Raw genomic sequence first — 15,647 nt, 5'->3', positions numbered from 1 at the left:
CTTTTGAGTTTGGGATGAGTGACCCTTTCAAAGAGTCAACATCTTGCCTTCTTATATGAGTGACCCTTTCAAAGACTCAACGTCCTCGCCTTTATGTTTCATAGGACTCAACGTCTTCTACCTTTATGTTTCCTTGGACTCAACATCCTCTACCTTTATGTTTCCTTGGACTCAACGTCCTCTGTCTTTATGTTTTCATAGGACTCAATGTCCTCTATCTTTATGTTTTCATAGAACTCAACATCCTCTGTCTTTATGTTTTCATAAGACTTAACATCCTCTGTCTTTATGTTTTCATAAGACTCAATGTCCTCTGTCTTTATCTTCCATGGGACTCAATGTCCTTTGTCTTTATCTTCCATGGGACTCAATGCCCTCTGTCTTTATCTTTCCATAGGACTCAATGTCCTTTGTCTTTATGCTTTTCAAAGATTTTAATGTCTTCTGTTTTATGCTTTACAAGACTTCAATGTCTTCTAATTTTATGCTTTTCAAAGACTTCAATATCAATGTCCTCTGCTTTTATGTCCTATAGGACTCCAATGTCCACCATTTTATGTTTTATAGGACTTCAAGGTCCTCTGTTTGGTGTTACAGGACTTCAATGTCCTTTTGTTTTTTTGGTTTCTTTTTTTGTTTTCTCTGGCGTCCGGTTTTGAATAGCCAGATCGCTCAAATGAAATTAGTGTCATTATTTTTACTTATCTATTATTTTCAACAAAAGATAAGTAAATAGGGGTAACTTTCAGACCCTAATTTCATTCGAGTATAATGTTTTTATCATTCGGATATGATGTTTTGATATTGCTAATTGAATTACGATGTTTGGCACCGGTTATAGCGTAAGGCCAAGGGGTCGCACAGGTTGTTTGTCAGTTCCAGAAACAAAAGCCACAAGGAAGGGGCAAAATAGTCATTTCCTAGAGGTTTCTGACCCTAAGCAAGCTACTCACCAGGGCAAGCTCCAGCTCGCCCACAGCTCGCCCATCCAAATGACTTTTTCTTTAAATAGCCATGTAGGGGGAGAGTTTAAGGGGTTCAGAAAAAGAAAACAAAGGAAAAAACACAGAAGAAAAAGGAGAAGAGAAGTAAAGCTGAGGCGCTACAGAATTGTGATCGTGGATCATTTCCTTTGTCATTTCTCTTGTTACTCTTGCGCCTTACGCAACGATTGATTAGTTTTTTTTAAGGATTGGGTTAATCTTTGTACCCTTGTTGATGCAATCCTACCCCCCAAGGGAATTGGATAGAAGACTCCAAGAATATTGGGTCAGAGATGCGAGAGAAGGCCTTAGGGTTCTCATGAGCCTTAGGGTAGATTTCGGGCCCATGGGCTAAGTATGAGCCCACCTATCTTTGTACATATTAGATTAAGGTTTCATTATTTTTTAGCCTTGTATTTAGGGCTCCATAATGTAGGTAGGGTACCCTAGAAATGTATAATTTTTTAGTCTTTGTATTTTAGGGCACCTAGAATAGTTTTTGTATTAGGGGTTTTGTAATTTCACATGCATTAAGTGAATATTTGATGTGTGTGTAGGGAAATAAATTTAATTGAATTAGTTGAATCCCAATCCAATTAAATTTTAGAGGGGGAGATGAGCATTTGATTGCTACACCCCATTGTCACATCATATAATCACACTTTGTGCATGTCCTTCATGCTTTACATGCCTCATGACACCTAAGCACACTTAGTGGAGAATGTTGGACTTGATCTTGGATTAGTGGGTTGAACCATAACTAAAATTCACTAATCATAATTAGTGAAATTTTGGCTCCAAAATTTGGCTCCACAAATTCAAGTTCAAATTCAAGTGAAATTTGAATAGAAATTCAAATTTCCCTCTAATTTTGTGTGACACTTAGGCTATAAACAGAGGTCATGTGTATGCATTTTTTCAACTTTGATCATTTGAGAATTACACTTCAAAGTTCATAGCTCATTTGAGGCCCAAAATTTTGTGCTCCTTCTCTCCCCCTCCCTCCACTCATCTTTTCCTTCCTTCAAGCTCTTATCTATGACTTCCTATGGTGGTGAGCTTCTTCTTGACTCATCTTCTCCTTGAAGTGGCGTCTCCAATCATCTTTCTTCCTTCTCCATTCCGCTACCATTCATCTTCAAGAAGCAAAGGACTCCATTGATGAAGAAGATCTAAGGCCTACCAAGCTCCACATGGAGCTACATCACTTGTGTATCCCTCTTGATATTATATATGTAATCTTTTCTACTCAAATATCACTTGAGATTGTTTCAAGGTCCAACGCCTTAACGACTCCCTCCGCTTTTCAAAATTTCAAACTTCGTTTCAAGGTCCAAGGCCTTAACGACCCTTTGTTTGCAATTAAAATAAATCTTTCAAAAACATAAAATCAATTCAACACACAAACATTCATACTTAAAGAATTACGTAGGTCTGATTTCCAAATTGCACCGGGGGATACGTAGGAGCAAGGACAACACCCTTGTCGATTCCAAAATAATAATAATAATAATAATAATAATAATAATAATAATAATAATAATAATAATAAGGAAAATAAATAATTTTGAAGTCACGTTTTACACACTCGATTAAAAGATGTTGTCCCTTATGACGAGCGCGTGGGGTGTTAATACCTTCCCTATGAGTAAACAACTCTCGAACCCTTCTTTTCAAAATTCAAAGACCTTTTTTTGGTTTTTCTAACGTTCTCCTTAAATAAACATCGGTGGCGACTCCCACTCATTTTTTCCTTAGGAGACGAACGTGCTTTTATTTATTTTCTTTAGTTGTCCAGTCGTAAGGTAGGTTGCGAGAATTATAGAACTTTATTCCAACAAATTTTGATATTGATTCTAATTCTTGTCTTACAATAGGATGAAGAAACTCATGACATTTATGTTGTTAGTTCTAATGCTAAAAGTGTCTACAAAGAAAAGAATGGTAAGTATCATAGTTACCTTAGTTGATTTTTCTCCTTAGAATCTCTCTATACTTCTAATTTTTTGTTATTCATTTCAAATTCATAGCTCATGAAGATAAAAAAAAAAAGCACCTGAAAAGAGTTATATGGAGGATAAGGACGAAGTTCAAAGTCGAAGTGAATCATCTCCATCGAAAGAACCATCTTATCAAGAACCTTTGGTTGAAGAAAATCTCATGAAGATCGAGTCTAACACCAATAATCCTTCTAGTCCACTTATCGAAAAAGAAAAACAATCTTGAGCTGCTTACCATGAAAAGGAATTACCAATGGTGGATGTTCCTGCAATAATCATCCCTGAACCTCCTATTAATGATATTCCTCAATCCTCTGATAATCTTAACCATTCTATCTCTGAATCAGATAAAGGTATAAATTATCTTTCAAGTTCCAAAGTCTTTAGAATGATTTTGATTTTATTTATAATGTATCTTTATCTTCATCAAGTATTGAAGTACCCACCATGGCCAATCAAGAAAATTTAATTGTGGGAATAGTTGTTGCCACTTTGATTGCTCTACAATAGTTTGTCATGCCCTAAAGTTTACCTCTTGACCTTCCTCAAGATCATGTAGATCCAACTAATGTTGACCTTTTTCTTTTATTGGTGTTTGGTCCTCATACTTGATGCCTTCAAAGGCCTCTTAAGTGAGACACAATAGGCCTTTTAGACATTTCGATGGAGTTGTTAATCATTTTAAAAAACTTACTTTTGACAAGAATCTGGAAGACTCTCTAGATGACCCCGACTATAAAGAATAACTTTGACAAGTAGTTAATGAAGTTTTCAAATTCATTGACTTGGTGGTTGGTAAGTGTCATGAAGAAATGGAGTCATTCCTTGACATTTTTAATAATGCTTTTGAAGCTCATCAACTTTGTAATCAATATGCTTATGATATTGGTGAGATTGAGTCTTCAACAGAGGAAGACAGGACCAAAATCATTCAAGCTCGAGAAGGATTTCAAAAGGCAAAGGAAAACCTAATGTTGATACAAGGTCCTATCATGAGGTTAAAAAATCTAAACATGATTGGGTCAAGAAAGAGGAAGATCTTTTGGCCAAACTTAAACCAATCCAAGACGAATTCAAAGTTGTTTGAGAGAAGCTAGTTGAGCTTCGAAAAAACAAAGAGACCAATGAACAAAACTAGGATTTCCTTTATCTTTCTGCTCGTCAGATTGTACAAGAATTAAAGGGTTCACTCGAGAAGAGAAGGCAACTCGAGCGTGCTCAGAAAGAATCTTTGAATGCCCTATCCACATGGATTGAAAATTTAAACAAAATTAGGAGGAGTCATTATGTCAAATCTGCCAAATCCTCATCAGCCTTAGATTTTTAGGAAAATTTCATACAAGTTGTAACAACATCCATTAGATGTAAACTAAGTCCTTCATGTGCTACTAGAGTGATTAAGTATCAAAAGTACTCATATCCACTATAGGTGAATAAGTGGAGAATCTTGGACAAGTTGTAACAAGAGTGATTAAGTAGCAAAAGTACTCATATCCACTCAAAAGTACTCATATCTACTAGAGTGATTAAGTATAAAAAATTTCATACAAGTTGTAACAACACCATTAAGGGTAGTTTTGTAATTTCACATGCATTACGTGAATATTTGATGTGTGTGTTGGGAAATAAATTTAATTGAATTGGGAGAAGCCCAATCCAATTAAATTTTAAAGGGGGAGGTGAGCATTTGATTGCTACACCCCATTGCCACATCATATAGTCACACTTTGTGCATGTCCTTCATGCTTTACAAGCCTCATGACATCTAAGCACACTTAGTAGAGAATCTTGGACTTGATCTTGGATTAGTGGGCTGAAACATAGCTAAAATTTACTAATCAGAATTAGTGAAATTCTGGCTCCAAAATTTGGCTCCACAAATTCAATTTCAAATTCAAGTGAAATTTGAATAGAAATTCAAATTTCCCTCCAATTTTGTGTGACACTTAGGCTATAAATAGAGACTATGTGTGTGCATTTTTTCAACTTTGATCATTTGAGAATTACACTTCAAAGTTCAGACCTCATTTGAGGCACAAAATTTCATGCTCCTTCTCTTCCTCTCCCTCCACTCATCTCCTACCTTCAAGCTCTTATCCATGGCTTCCTATGGTGGTGAGCTTCTTCTTGACTCATTTTCTCTTTGAAGTGGCATCTCCAATCATCTTTCTTCCTTCTCCCTTCCACTGCCATTGAGCTTCAAGAAGCAAAGGACTCCATTGATGAAGAAGATCCAAGGCCTACAAGCTCCAAATGGAGCTTCATCAACCATTATCAAGAAAAAATCTTTTAATTGGATAATTTGAAAATGAGCTCTAACTTGGATTTATTGAGCCAACAATATACAAATATTTGGTTGCAAGTTAGCAATGAAACATGTGACCATTTAGTTGATGCATTAATTAAAACCATGAAATATCTAAATGATTCACATGGTTGCGAGTTATAATAGTATGTTTTTCAATTGTACTGATAAACGTGCAATACAAATTTAACATTGACTTCTTACCTTGTAAGTCATTATACTATTAGCGAGACATACAAAATATATCTCGAACTATTTTTTAAATTATTTTTCTTGGTATTGTTCACCATAAAAGGCACACCACATACAATAAGATTTATATATTAAATATTTTTTTTAATTTATAAGTTTTTTTATAATTTGAGAAAAAAATAATAACTCTTGACTAATGATACATACAAAATAATAACTTGTACCAAAATTGCGTATATGAAATTATAGGAAAATCAAAATTATAATTTATTCTTTAATAAAATAGTTTAGAAATATGTATATGAAATTCATATATACATGCATACATTATTGGTTCCTTAAATTTACAAATCTTTTAAGTGAAATAATATATCTTCAAACAAAAACATGAATCAAATCATAATGTAAGAATAAGTGTGATGATAAAATAATCCAAAAGTAATCTTATAAAACATTTAAATGATGAGTAATCAATGTTGATTGATTTATAACAATAATGAATAAAAGTTATATAATAGAAATAAACTATTCAAATAATTATTTGATAAAAATATATATTTGCAACATCCACTTTAGACAAAACTTCAAATATTTTTTAAGTTGTTATTCCTTGATATTGTTATTCCTGGATTTTTTTTCCACACAATATCAATCAACTAGTAATTATGAATGTTACATATACATACTCACAATATAACATATATATAATATATTTTTTTGATGTGTACATACGCTAATATGTTCACCCACAATAATAATATTAATCAATATAAATATGATAATAAATATCATAAGCAATTATCTTTGCTTTCTATTTTAAAATTATTAATTAATATGTATATAATTATTTAGATTGCATATATCCAATAATCATATGTAATATTCTAATACTATTTATCAAATGTAATTACCTAAATTAGAGCATATATCAAACAGATAAAATATTAATAATAACATATTACCTTATATTATGTGATTCAAATGCCCATATAGAAATACTATAGGCCAAACTAATCATGTTAGGATATCATGTAGAAATGGAAATAAATTAATATACACAAATTGATATTTTAGTAAACAGTTAAATGTCACATTCTTCCAGAATCAATTTTTTTTTCTTACACATTTTTCCACTTCTAGTGAGAAAGAATCAATTTTGCCTGTCCTTGTTTTTTCAAGAATTAAAAATTCTTTCTTTTTTACTTTTTGCAATATTTTCTCATTTCTAATGAGAAAGAATCAATCTTTTTTATTCTCATTCTTCAAGAACGAAAATTCTCCCTTTTTCAATTTTTGCATTGTTTTTCCACTTCTACTGGGAGAAAAAAATATTTAAATTTCTTTCTTTGATAAGGTCTTCAGGCTTTTTTACAAAAAATATTTTTAAATTTTTTTATGTGATAGTGTCTTCAAGACACATTATATCTAAATAAAATTTACATTTATGTGAACAATATAACCGTCCACATCATAGTTATCAATAATATGATTAGGGAGAAAAGAATAGTCTTGCCTTAATGTGAATTCAAAAGAATATGACTTTCTCTTCCGTAAGATCAAATCGTAATAAAATCTATAGGTTTCTGAAACGCCCCGTTTAACTAAAATGGGAGAAAAAGAAAAATAATAATATAATAATAAACTAATACACCCCCCCCCCTTTTAATTTACCCGAGACCACCCCTGCTCCAGTTTTGGACCCCGAGACCCCCTCCCCCCATTTCCAGAGCTTCTTTTTCTTCTTGCAGCAGTCCACCCCCTCTTAACCCTATCTCTTTTTTCCCAAAACCTTATCTCTCAATCTTTCACTCATCTCATTCCATTATTCCGAAATTTTCAAGCTTTTGTATCCTTGTGTCTTTCTACACACAAGAAGGTGGCTGGAGAAAACGGAAAACACTACCCATTTCCTTGGTTTTTCTATTTGACTTCTTTAATGTAAAATTTAATAACCCATTGTGTTAGATGAGTATGTTATAACACTGATTAGTTATGGGTTGGGTGAAAAAGGGTTAGAAGCTAAGTATTAATGATTATTGTGGTTTTCTCAAAACCCTAGGTTTGCTAAAATTGGGGATTTTGTCTAATCCCTTGTTCTATTATTTTAAATGCTTAGATCCTGTGGAAAATGCGGAGGTTAACCTTCCTAACAGCAGTGGAAGACGTTGATTGCGTCGTTTAGGTGAGTAGCTAATATACTTAGCGATGTTTTTAAAATTCATCTTGGAGAAGCAGGTTTACTTCAGAATATATTTTTTTTTTGTGAGCTTTGAAATTTATTTTGAGATTTTGATGATATACATGAGGATGAATGTTGAATTGTTTGTTTAATTTTATTTATGGTGAGTTCATGAATGATATTTCCGTTTGCTACAACGAAGAGATAATGTATGAGTTGAATTCTCATAGTATAATTATATTGTCGTTTGCTATAACGAAGAGATAATGTAGCCTATGAGTTGAATTCTCATAGTATAATTATATTGCCGTTTGCTACAACGAAGAGATAACGTAGTTTATGAGTTGAATTCTCATAATATAATTATATTTCCGTTTGCTACAACGAAGAGATAATATAGTTTGAGTTGAATTTTCATAGTATAATTATATTGCCGTTTGCTACAACGAAGAGATAATGTAGCCTACGAGTTGAATTCACATAGTAAAATTATATTTCCGTTTGCTACAACGAAAAGATAATGTAGCCTATGAGTTGAATTCTCATAGTATAATTATATTTCTGTTTGCTACAACGAATAGATAATGTAGCCTATAAGTTGATTTCTCATAGTATAATAATATATGTCGTTTGTTACAACGAAGAGATAGTGTAGCCTATGAGTCAATTACTCATAGTATATTTATATGTTCCGTTCGCTGCAACGAAGAGATAATGCAACCTACGAGCTAAATGTCGTAGTTATATAATTACTTTTCACCACAACGAAGAGATAATGTGGTCTATGTGCACATAGTAGAATGAATGCTTGATTTTAAAGTAATTATTTTGGATACCAGGTTATGAGAAGTTCTGAAATTTATATTCTTTGCGTATATTGATTTCTAAAAGCAAGCGTATTTTTGTTCATTATTTATTTAATGTCATTATAACATCTCTTGGGATAGAAAGACTCATGTTAAATGGTGCTCTCTTTCTTGTCCGCTTAGTATATTATGCTCTCACTAAGTCCTTGTTACTTACCCCTTATTTTATTTCTTTTCTCAGATACACAGTAGTGAAGTAACCGATTTCCTGAGATTTGCTGACACATCCAGGAACTTGATTATCTTTTTGGTAGGTCCCCATTGTGTCTGATGGATATTTTTGGTTGTAACTCCAGTATAATACAGCTATAGGGGCCAAGGTAGTAAGAGATTTAGAGAGAATTCCTGTATTTTGAAATTTAAATGATTCTCTCTTATAGACATGATGACGATGTGCTTATGATATTTTGAGACACTTGATGATTAGTATTTATAATCAACTTTGTTATTAAATGGATGAAACGAGATATATGTATATGGATTTGTCTAGATCTATATATTGTGTGTTCTTTTACAAGTTGTTGTGTATAGGATAGGCTGGCCAGATCAGGGAAGTTATAGTCTGTGTGCCGGTCAGGGCTCAAGGGTAGGTCGTGACAGAGTTTCAACTATTGTGATATTATTTTCTCACTTCGAGCAAGAATTTTTTTTTTCATTTTCACTTTTGCATTATTTTCTCATTCGGGTCAGAAAATTATTCTAAATTTTTTCTTCTTTGATAGAGTATTCAAAACTTTTAAATGATCAAATTCACAATTATGTAAATAGAACATAAATATTTTACCAAACTCATAGTATGAATAACAAAATTAGAGAGAGAGAAAAAATCTAACTTTAAAATATAAATTTAAAAGAACAATTTTTTCTAATAAAATTCTTTACATGATTTTTTCTTGTAAGTTGTAATACCAATTATCAATAACCTATGAAAGAAAGATAATAGTGTCAATAACATATTAAATAAAATATAACTCGAAATAGAAAATATAAGAAAAAGTAAAGAAGAGAAAGAGTTGAGAGAAAATGAAAATTATATATATTCTTTTTTAATACATAGATACAGAAGATAATCGGAAAATTTAAAAGTATAAATAAAAATTATAAAAGCACACACAAATAAATTATTTATAACAATGACTATTTTTTTTCCTTAAAGTGTCCCAAATTCAAATTTAAAATTAATAAAAAGAAAGAACTCATCTCCTACATTTAATTAGAATCAACGAGGGATAAGATCATATCTTGAGAGATAATAATATATAAGCACTCCTAGATAAATACAATTTACTAGATAAAGTACTAAAGAAGGTGCAGCCCTAATCTCTAATTTTAAGTGTAACCAACAAAAATCCCTCTCTCACTGTTTCTATTCCGCACTTTCTACCGTTCACTCACTCTCTCACTCGCATTGTTTCTCAGTTACTCAGAGCAGGTAACACTCTTTTTCCCCTTTCCCTTTTTTCTCTTCTTCTTCGTAATTTCTCACTCAGAGAATGCTCTCTCTCTCCAAACCTTAAAATCCTCAAAACCTTAAAATTCACGATTCACATTTGCGGTCTTGTTCTTTGTCTTGTGTCTCGATTTGTTTCTTTTCCGCCATTCAATTCCTCGAAAATCATTCTATTCCTTCAAACCTTAAAATGCTCAAACCCTTTTTGTATTTGAGGAAGCAAATTGGTAAGATGTGCGGGGTGTTTATTATGGTCAATGGAATTTTCTACGAAAAGGGTTTAACTTATCTATGCCCGATTTTTCGTCTAAAAAATAAACTTTGACTTTCTTTCTTCTCTTTCTTGTATGTGCAGATGTTACAAACTTATTAAATTGTTGTGTTAGTAACGATTGAGGTTTTGCAATTTAAGTTGTTGATAATTTTTTTTTTCTTTCAAGAAGACTTATGTAACGGAGTTTGTTTTTTAATTTTCTTGAAAAATGTGCTGAAAGGGGGTTACGTTGATCTTTTTGGTCAATCTAGTTACATGCAGTGTTCTTGTTACGCTAAATCATTTATTGCAAATGTTTAAAAGTATTTTTTGTGACTTTCTTTTCTATTTCTTATCTTTTTTCATAAAGATTTAGAGTTTTATTGCAAATATTAAAAATACTGTTTGTATGTTGCCAGTTATCTACTTTTGTGAATAATTGGTGTCGGCTCTTAAATTGATGAGATATACCTTTTTTTCCCTTTCCTTTAGTGTGAGGATTAGTGTAAGTAAAATTTTCTGTCATGCAGGCATGAGTGGCTGCCAAAATTGATTCATAGAGAGAATTGGTAAGAGATTTTTCTGTTATGTGGAAGCCATTCAAAATCTTGATTTGATTTTCCTGCAAATTTTGTTTCTTAGCAAGTAGTTTGCTAATCCTGTTTGCGTCTTTGCTTTGCATGTGTTGTATTAGGTAGTTTATTTTATTCAAAAGTGGCAATGGATGTGGTTTTGACCTTAGGAAGAGAAGACACTAATTCTGTTGATGAGACAAAAATGACTGAAGACACCATCGTGACTGAAGAAGCCCCGGAGAAGCTTGGAGGCTGTAAGATATTGGTTTTGAACTTATAATCTCATTTATGCACTCTGTTATGTTATGTGTGGTGATTGTGAATATTTCCTTTTGTAGTTTTGTTCTGTATGGAAATCTGGTTTTCTACCTTTTTATAGGTTCTTAAATTACTAAGAGCATCTCCAATGGTGATGTAAGCAACCTACTTTGGGCTCTTAAGTGAGTCCAAAATGGGTGTTCCCACTATTATGTCACTATGTCACTATGTCACTATGTCACTATGTCACGTCACTTTTAGGCAACCCACATTTTTATCCTTTTTTATATTTTTATTTAATTCTTTTCACCATTAAAATACTAATTTTTTTTATTCACAATCAACTTTCTTATACAAGTTGTGCTTAAATTTGAGCAATCCATCCTGCAGTTAGATAAGCTCCAATAGGGGAAAAATGAGGAATGGTTTCTTAGTTTACATTGAGAAACAGTTTTACACCTAGCATACCTTCCAATGTAAAATTTGTGAGTGAGATTATTTTGTGCTCACATCTTTAATTTGGAGCTTAGATATCTTCTATAGATTTTATGATTCTGATATATGATCATTTGATCAGCATGAAACTATGATGTTTCAAAGTGGACATTTGGTGTATGTCTTTTATTCTTGTTTGGCATATGTCTGAATTTTTTTTATAGATGTTAGATTAATCCATGCAATTACTTCCCCATAGGTGCTTGATTCATGTGTAGAACAGTAGAAGTGTAAGAGGGATTATGTTTATGTATTATTTACGTTGCTTCATAGTATGCTGGTATCCTTAGTAGCTTCTTCATCTTCATCTTCATCTTATAATTTGCGGAATGTTTGTGAATTCATTGGCTACTGTTTAATATAGTTAATACACAAGCATGACCTTGTGGTTTCCATTGGTTAGCTGCAAATTATTGATCTGTTTGTGCAATATTTTTCCCTTCATAGCTGGCTTTGATTCCAGAGATCGAAGAAAAAGTAAGTACCTGTCTTACCCATACATTGGACCAAAACAAAAGGATTTGCCAGCTGAAACAGATGATTTGAAGACACCATGTCCTTCTCAGAAAGCAGGGGCTTCAAGTGTCACTACTAATCCTTTAAATGGATCTTCTTCGTATGCTAAATTGGGTAGCAAGAGGTTCCGAAATAGCTGGTACAAAAAGTTCATCAGCTGTAATACTATGTCCAGCCATAACAAATTCATGAATTCATCTGCAGAAGAACTACTTTCAGGACTTTATTCTACTGCCGTTGATTGTATGTTTCCAGTTGGGAATAAGAGTTTTGATTTAGTTGAGCGGTTCTTTTGCAGATACAGAGTATCAAACTACCATGATGAGGCTGAACTTGCTACTTCCCAGGTTAATGCAAAAGAAGAAAAACTGGGGAAATCTGTGTGTAATGATTTACTGGATACCAAAAGTAAGAAGAGAAAGAACAATAAAATTGAAAATGCAGTTAGGCGTAAGAGAAAATCACTCTCTGGCCTATCAGATGTGAATGTAAGCACTTCTAATAGTGACTCTCAGAAGCCTGGGAGAAAACTGAAACAAAAGAGGAAGGTGGAAGAAGTAACTTCAGTGCATCAACCGCAAAATGTTGAGATAAATTTAATTGGGAACAGCAGCAAATACAGCTCAACTCCTCAAGCTTCACAAAATCTGTGTTGCCTTGCTTCTGAAGGAAAGGCCGTGCATAAACAGAGGGAAAAGATAGAGGCACAAGAGCATCAAAGTGCTCAAATTAATTCAGAGTATGCAGATGCAAAAAGGCTTAACTGCAGTTCACTAGTAATAGATTTGCAGTTTACATCCCCACCTATACCTGTCGATATTCCTGAGAGAAATAGAAGTCAAAATAAGGAAGAACTGGTTTTATTAGCTTCAAATCTGGAGTCACATGTTTCCCAAGAAGGACATGTTGGGAGTATTACTGATCATAGCTTGTTGGTAAGTACTAAGGCTGAGGTTGGTACTGTCATGGTAAATAAAACATGGTTGAAGAATAGCATGGGGAAAGCAACACGAGTGCATCTCAATACTAAACCTGCTGTTGGAGTGCCTCTCAATAGCATGGGGAAAGCAGCAGGAGTGCATCTTAATACTAAACTTGCTGTAGAGAAAAAAGGGTTGAATAATAGCATGGAGAAGCCAGCAGAAAAGCCTCTCAATACTAAACTTGCTATAGGGAAAACAGGGCTGAAGAATAGCATAGAGAAGGCAGCAGAAAAGCCTCTCAATACTAAAGTTGCTGTAGAGATACCTGATTTGAACGGTACTGGTGCTGAATGCAATTCAATCAGCACAGAATTTGATACTGTACATTTCGTTTCACCTGAATTTAAATTGGAGCAGTCAAGAAGCGTATCTGTATGTTCAAGATCTACCAAAACTACTTCTTGCAATAGACCGGATAGCAATGGAGAATCACTTGGAACCTGTCTTCTCCTAAAATTTGCCCCTGTAGCTTACATCCCATCAAAAGAAGATTTAATGACAACGTTTTGCCGGTTTGGTCCCTTGAAGGCGTCTGAAACTCAGTTGTTAAGAGACAATGGTAGTGCTCAAGTTGTTTTTGTAAGAAGTGCAGATGCTGCAGTTGCATTTCATAGTATAGAGCAGAACAACAAATTTGCCTTTGGTTGTACTCTCGTTGATTTCAAGCTCCATCATCTTTCTGCAGCCTGTCCACCTGTGGAGCAACTTGTGACCACTGCTCAACCAACTGGGTCTATGGCAATGCCTGGTTTGATGACCTCTACTCGACCAACCATGTCTATGGCAATGCCTGGTGTTACCCCTACCCAACCAATTGGGTCCATAACAATACCTGGCGTGATGCCAACCCAGCCAACTGGGTCGATGGCAGTGCCTGGTGTCACCCCTACCCCACCAACTGGGTCCATGGCAATGCCTGGTGAGACACCTCCTTCCCTTCAGTTCATTAAGCAGAACTTGCAGATGATGACATCAACCTTGGAGAATTCAGGGAGTAGTCTTTCCCCCCGCATGAGAGCCAAACTGGATTCTGAAATTAAAAACCTGCTGAGAAAGGTGAATTCCAGGACTAAGGTCTAAATAGTGGTCTAATTAGAAGCTTTTCTGTCTGAATTTATCATGGAAGTAGTTAAATAGATTAGAGTAGTTCGGGCTTATATTATAGTCCTCTTTCAGTGGTTGTACTGGGCTACTGGTGGACTTTCCTCCCAATTCTTTGACTTCTGCACAATTCATTTGAATGACTCAAGGATATTTTATGCATCAATGTCATTTGATTCAATATCATTGAGTTCTTGCCAAGTCTTTCGTTTGTATATATTCTGATGATATATTAATGGAAGAGGTAAGTTTTAATATTATCCTAATTAGTCATTGAGAAATTTAGTTGAGGAATATTAGTCCTTGATGATAAAAAAAATTCATATTTAGTTCCTGAAAGTAATAAAATAAAAAAATGTTAGTCCTTAAGCATTGGATGCATTAGTTATTTATTGATTTCTTTTAGTTTTTATTGATTCATGTGAGATTTTTATATTGTCTTTCCTCAAATTATTGAAGGATTAAGGTCAGGGGTTTACAATTTACTGTAGTAGCAAAGATATATTGAAGTGAGATATATTGTGATTGTGTTCTTACGAATGAGATAATAAGCTGACATGAGAAAATTAAAATTAATACCGAGACTTTTAGTACTCAGCCGTGGTCATAAGATGCTTCCATAGATTTGTAATACCTAGACGCTAATTGATCCAAATGATGTATGGTGTGGGTACTGTCATTTTTTTTAAAAATAGATAAAGATTTTAATTTTAAAGTTAACTTATAGAATTATGTTTGTTAAAATTTACTTTTTTCTTTATAGTTTTTTCTATATGACCCCACCTGTTGAAGAGTTTGGTAGTAGTTTTCAAGATTATTGATTTACGCACCTAGTTAGTGTGTTGTACTTAAATTGTGGCCATCTGTTTTTATTCTCTCTAAATGGCTAATGAAAATGACCATTTATAGTAAGATATTTTAAAGATTTTTTGTTATTTTTTTTCAAAAAATATAATGTGAGATAAAGGAAGTTTTTGGATGCAAAGAGGGGAGGAACTCCGATATTAGAGTTTATAACAATCTCACGAAATATTGAATCAACTGAGCTAGAAGAGTAACGGCACGGGATCTATGACGGAAAGGATCCAAACAATTTAAAAAATTTATATGATTGCATATTAAGTTTTCTATATTTATTTGATATTATTTTTGTAATTAAGTTGAACTTATTATTTTATTTCACATATATCTTTTTGTTTAAATTAAGATGGGACATGATTTAAAGGGATTGTCATGTTATTTTTTAATGTATTATTTTCATAAGTTTATATCTAATTAATTTTCATATATCTTTATGTATTAGATTTATGATAATAGATTTAAAATATTCTTTAAAAACATTTAAATTGTTGTTTTAACAAAATAAGAAACATAAGTAAAAATTAAAAGGGAAATAAAATTAAATGTTAGTATATTAATAAAGAACAAAAATATATGTAAATTTTAATATTAAATGATATTTTATTGATGATGGTTGATAGCAATTCAATT

The 15,647-nt window shown here is 33.0% G+C and overlaps 1 protein-coding gene across 3 annotated transcripts; it reads left to right on the top strand.

Moving 5' to 3' along the window:
• Positions 1-9,811: 9,811 nt before the first annotated feature.
• Positions 9,812-14,342, top strand: LOC100820046 (serine/threonine-protein kinase ATM). 3 transcript variants are annotated; one of them, XM_006593789.4, is made up of 4 exons: positions 9,812-9,957; positions 10,759-10,797; positions 10,923-11,057; positions 12,004-14,342. In XM_006593789.4, the coding sequence occupies exons 3-4, from the start codon at positions 10,949-10,951 to the stop codon at positions 14,133-14,135; spliced, it is 2,241 nt and encodes a 746-aa protein (XP_006593852.2). In that variant the 5' UTR covers positions 9,812-9,957; positions 10,759-10,797; positions 10,923-10,948; the 3' UTR covers positions 14,136-14,342. The 3 variants fall into 3 exon arrangements, with proteins under 3 accessions (XP_006593852.2, XP_006593853.2, XP_025980763.1); XM_006593790.4 differs by lacking the exon at positions 9,812-9,957 and adding an exon at positions 9,958-10,202; XM_026124978.2 differs by lacking the exon at positions 9,812-9,957 and having other exon boundaries at positions 9,964-10,797.
• Positions 14,343-15,647: the final 1,305 nt, after the last annotated feature.

This window comes from Glycine max, chromosome 13 (genome assembly GCF_000004515.6).
Source record: "Glycine max cultivar Williams 82 chromosome 13, Glycine_max_v4.0, whole genome shotgun sequence".
NCBI classification, from domain to species: domain Eukaryota; kingdom Viridiplantae; phylum Streptophyta; class Magnoliopsida; order Fabales; family Fabaceae; genus Glycine; species Glycine max.
This window is presented reverse-complemented; position numbering and strand designations above follow the sequence as displayed.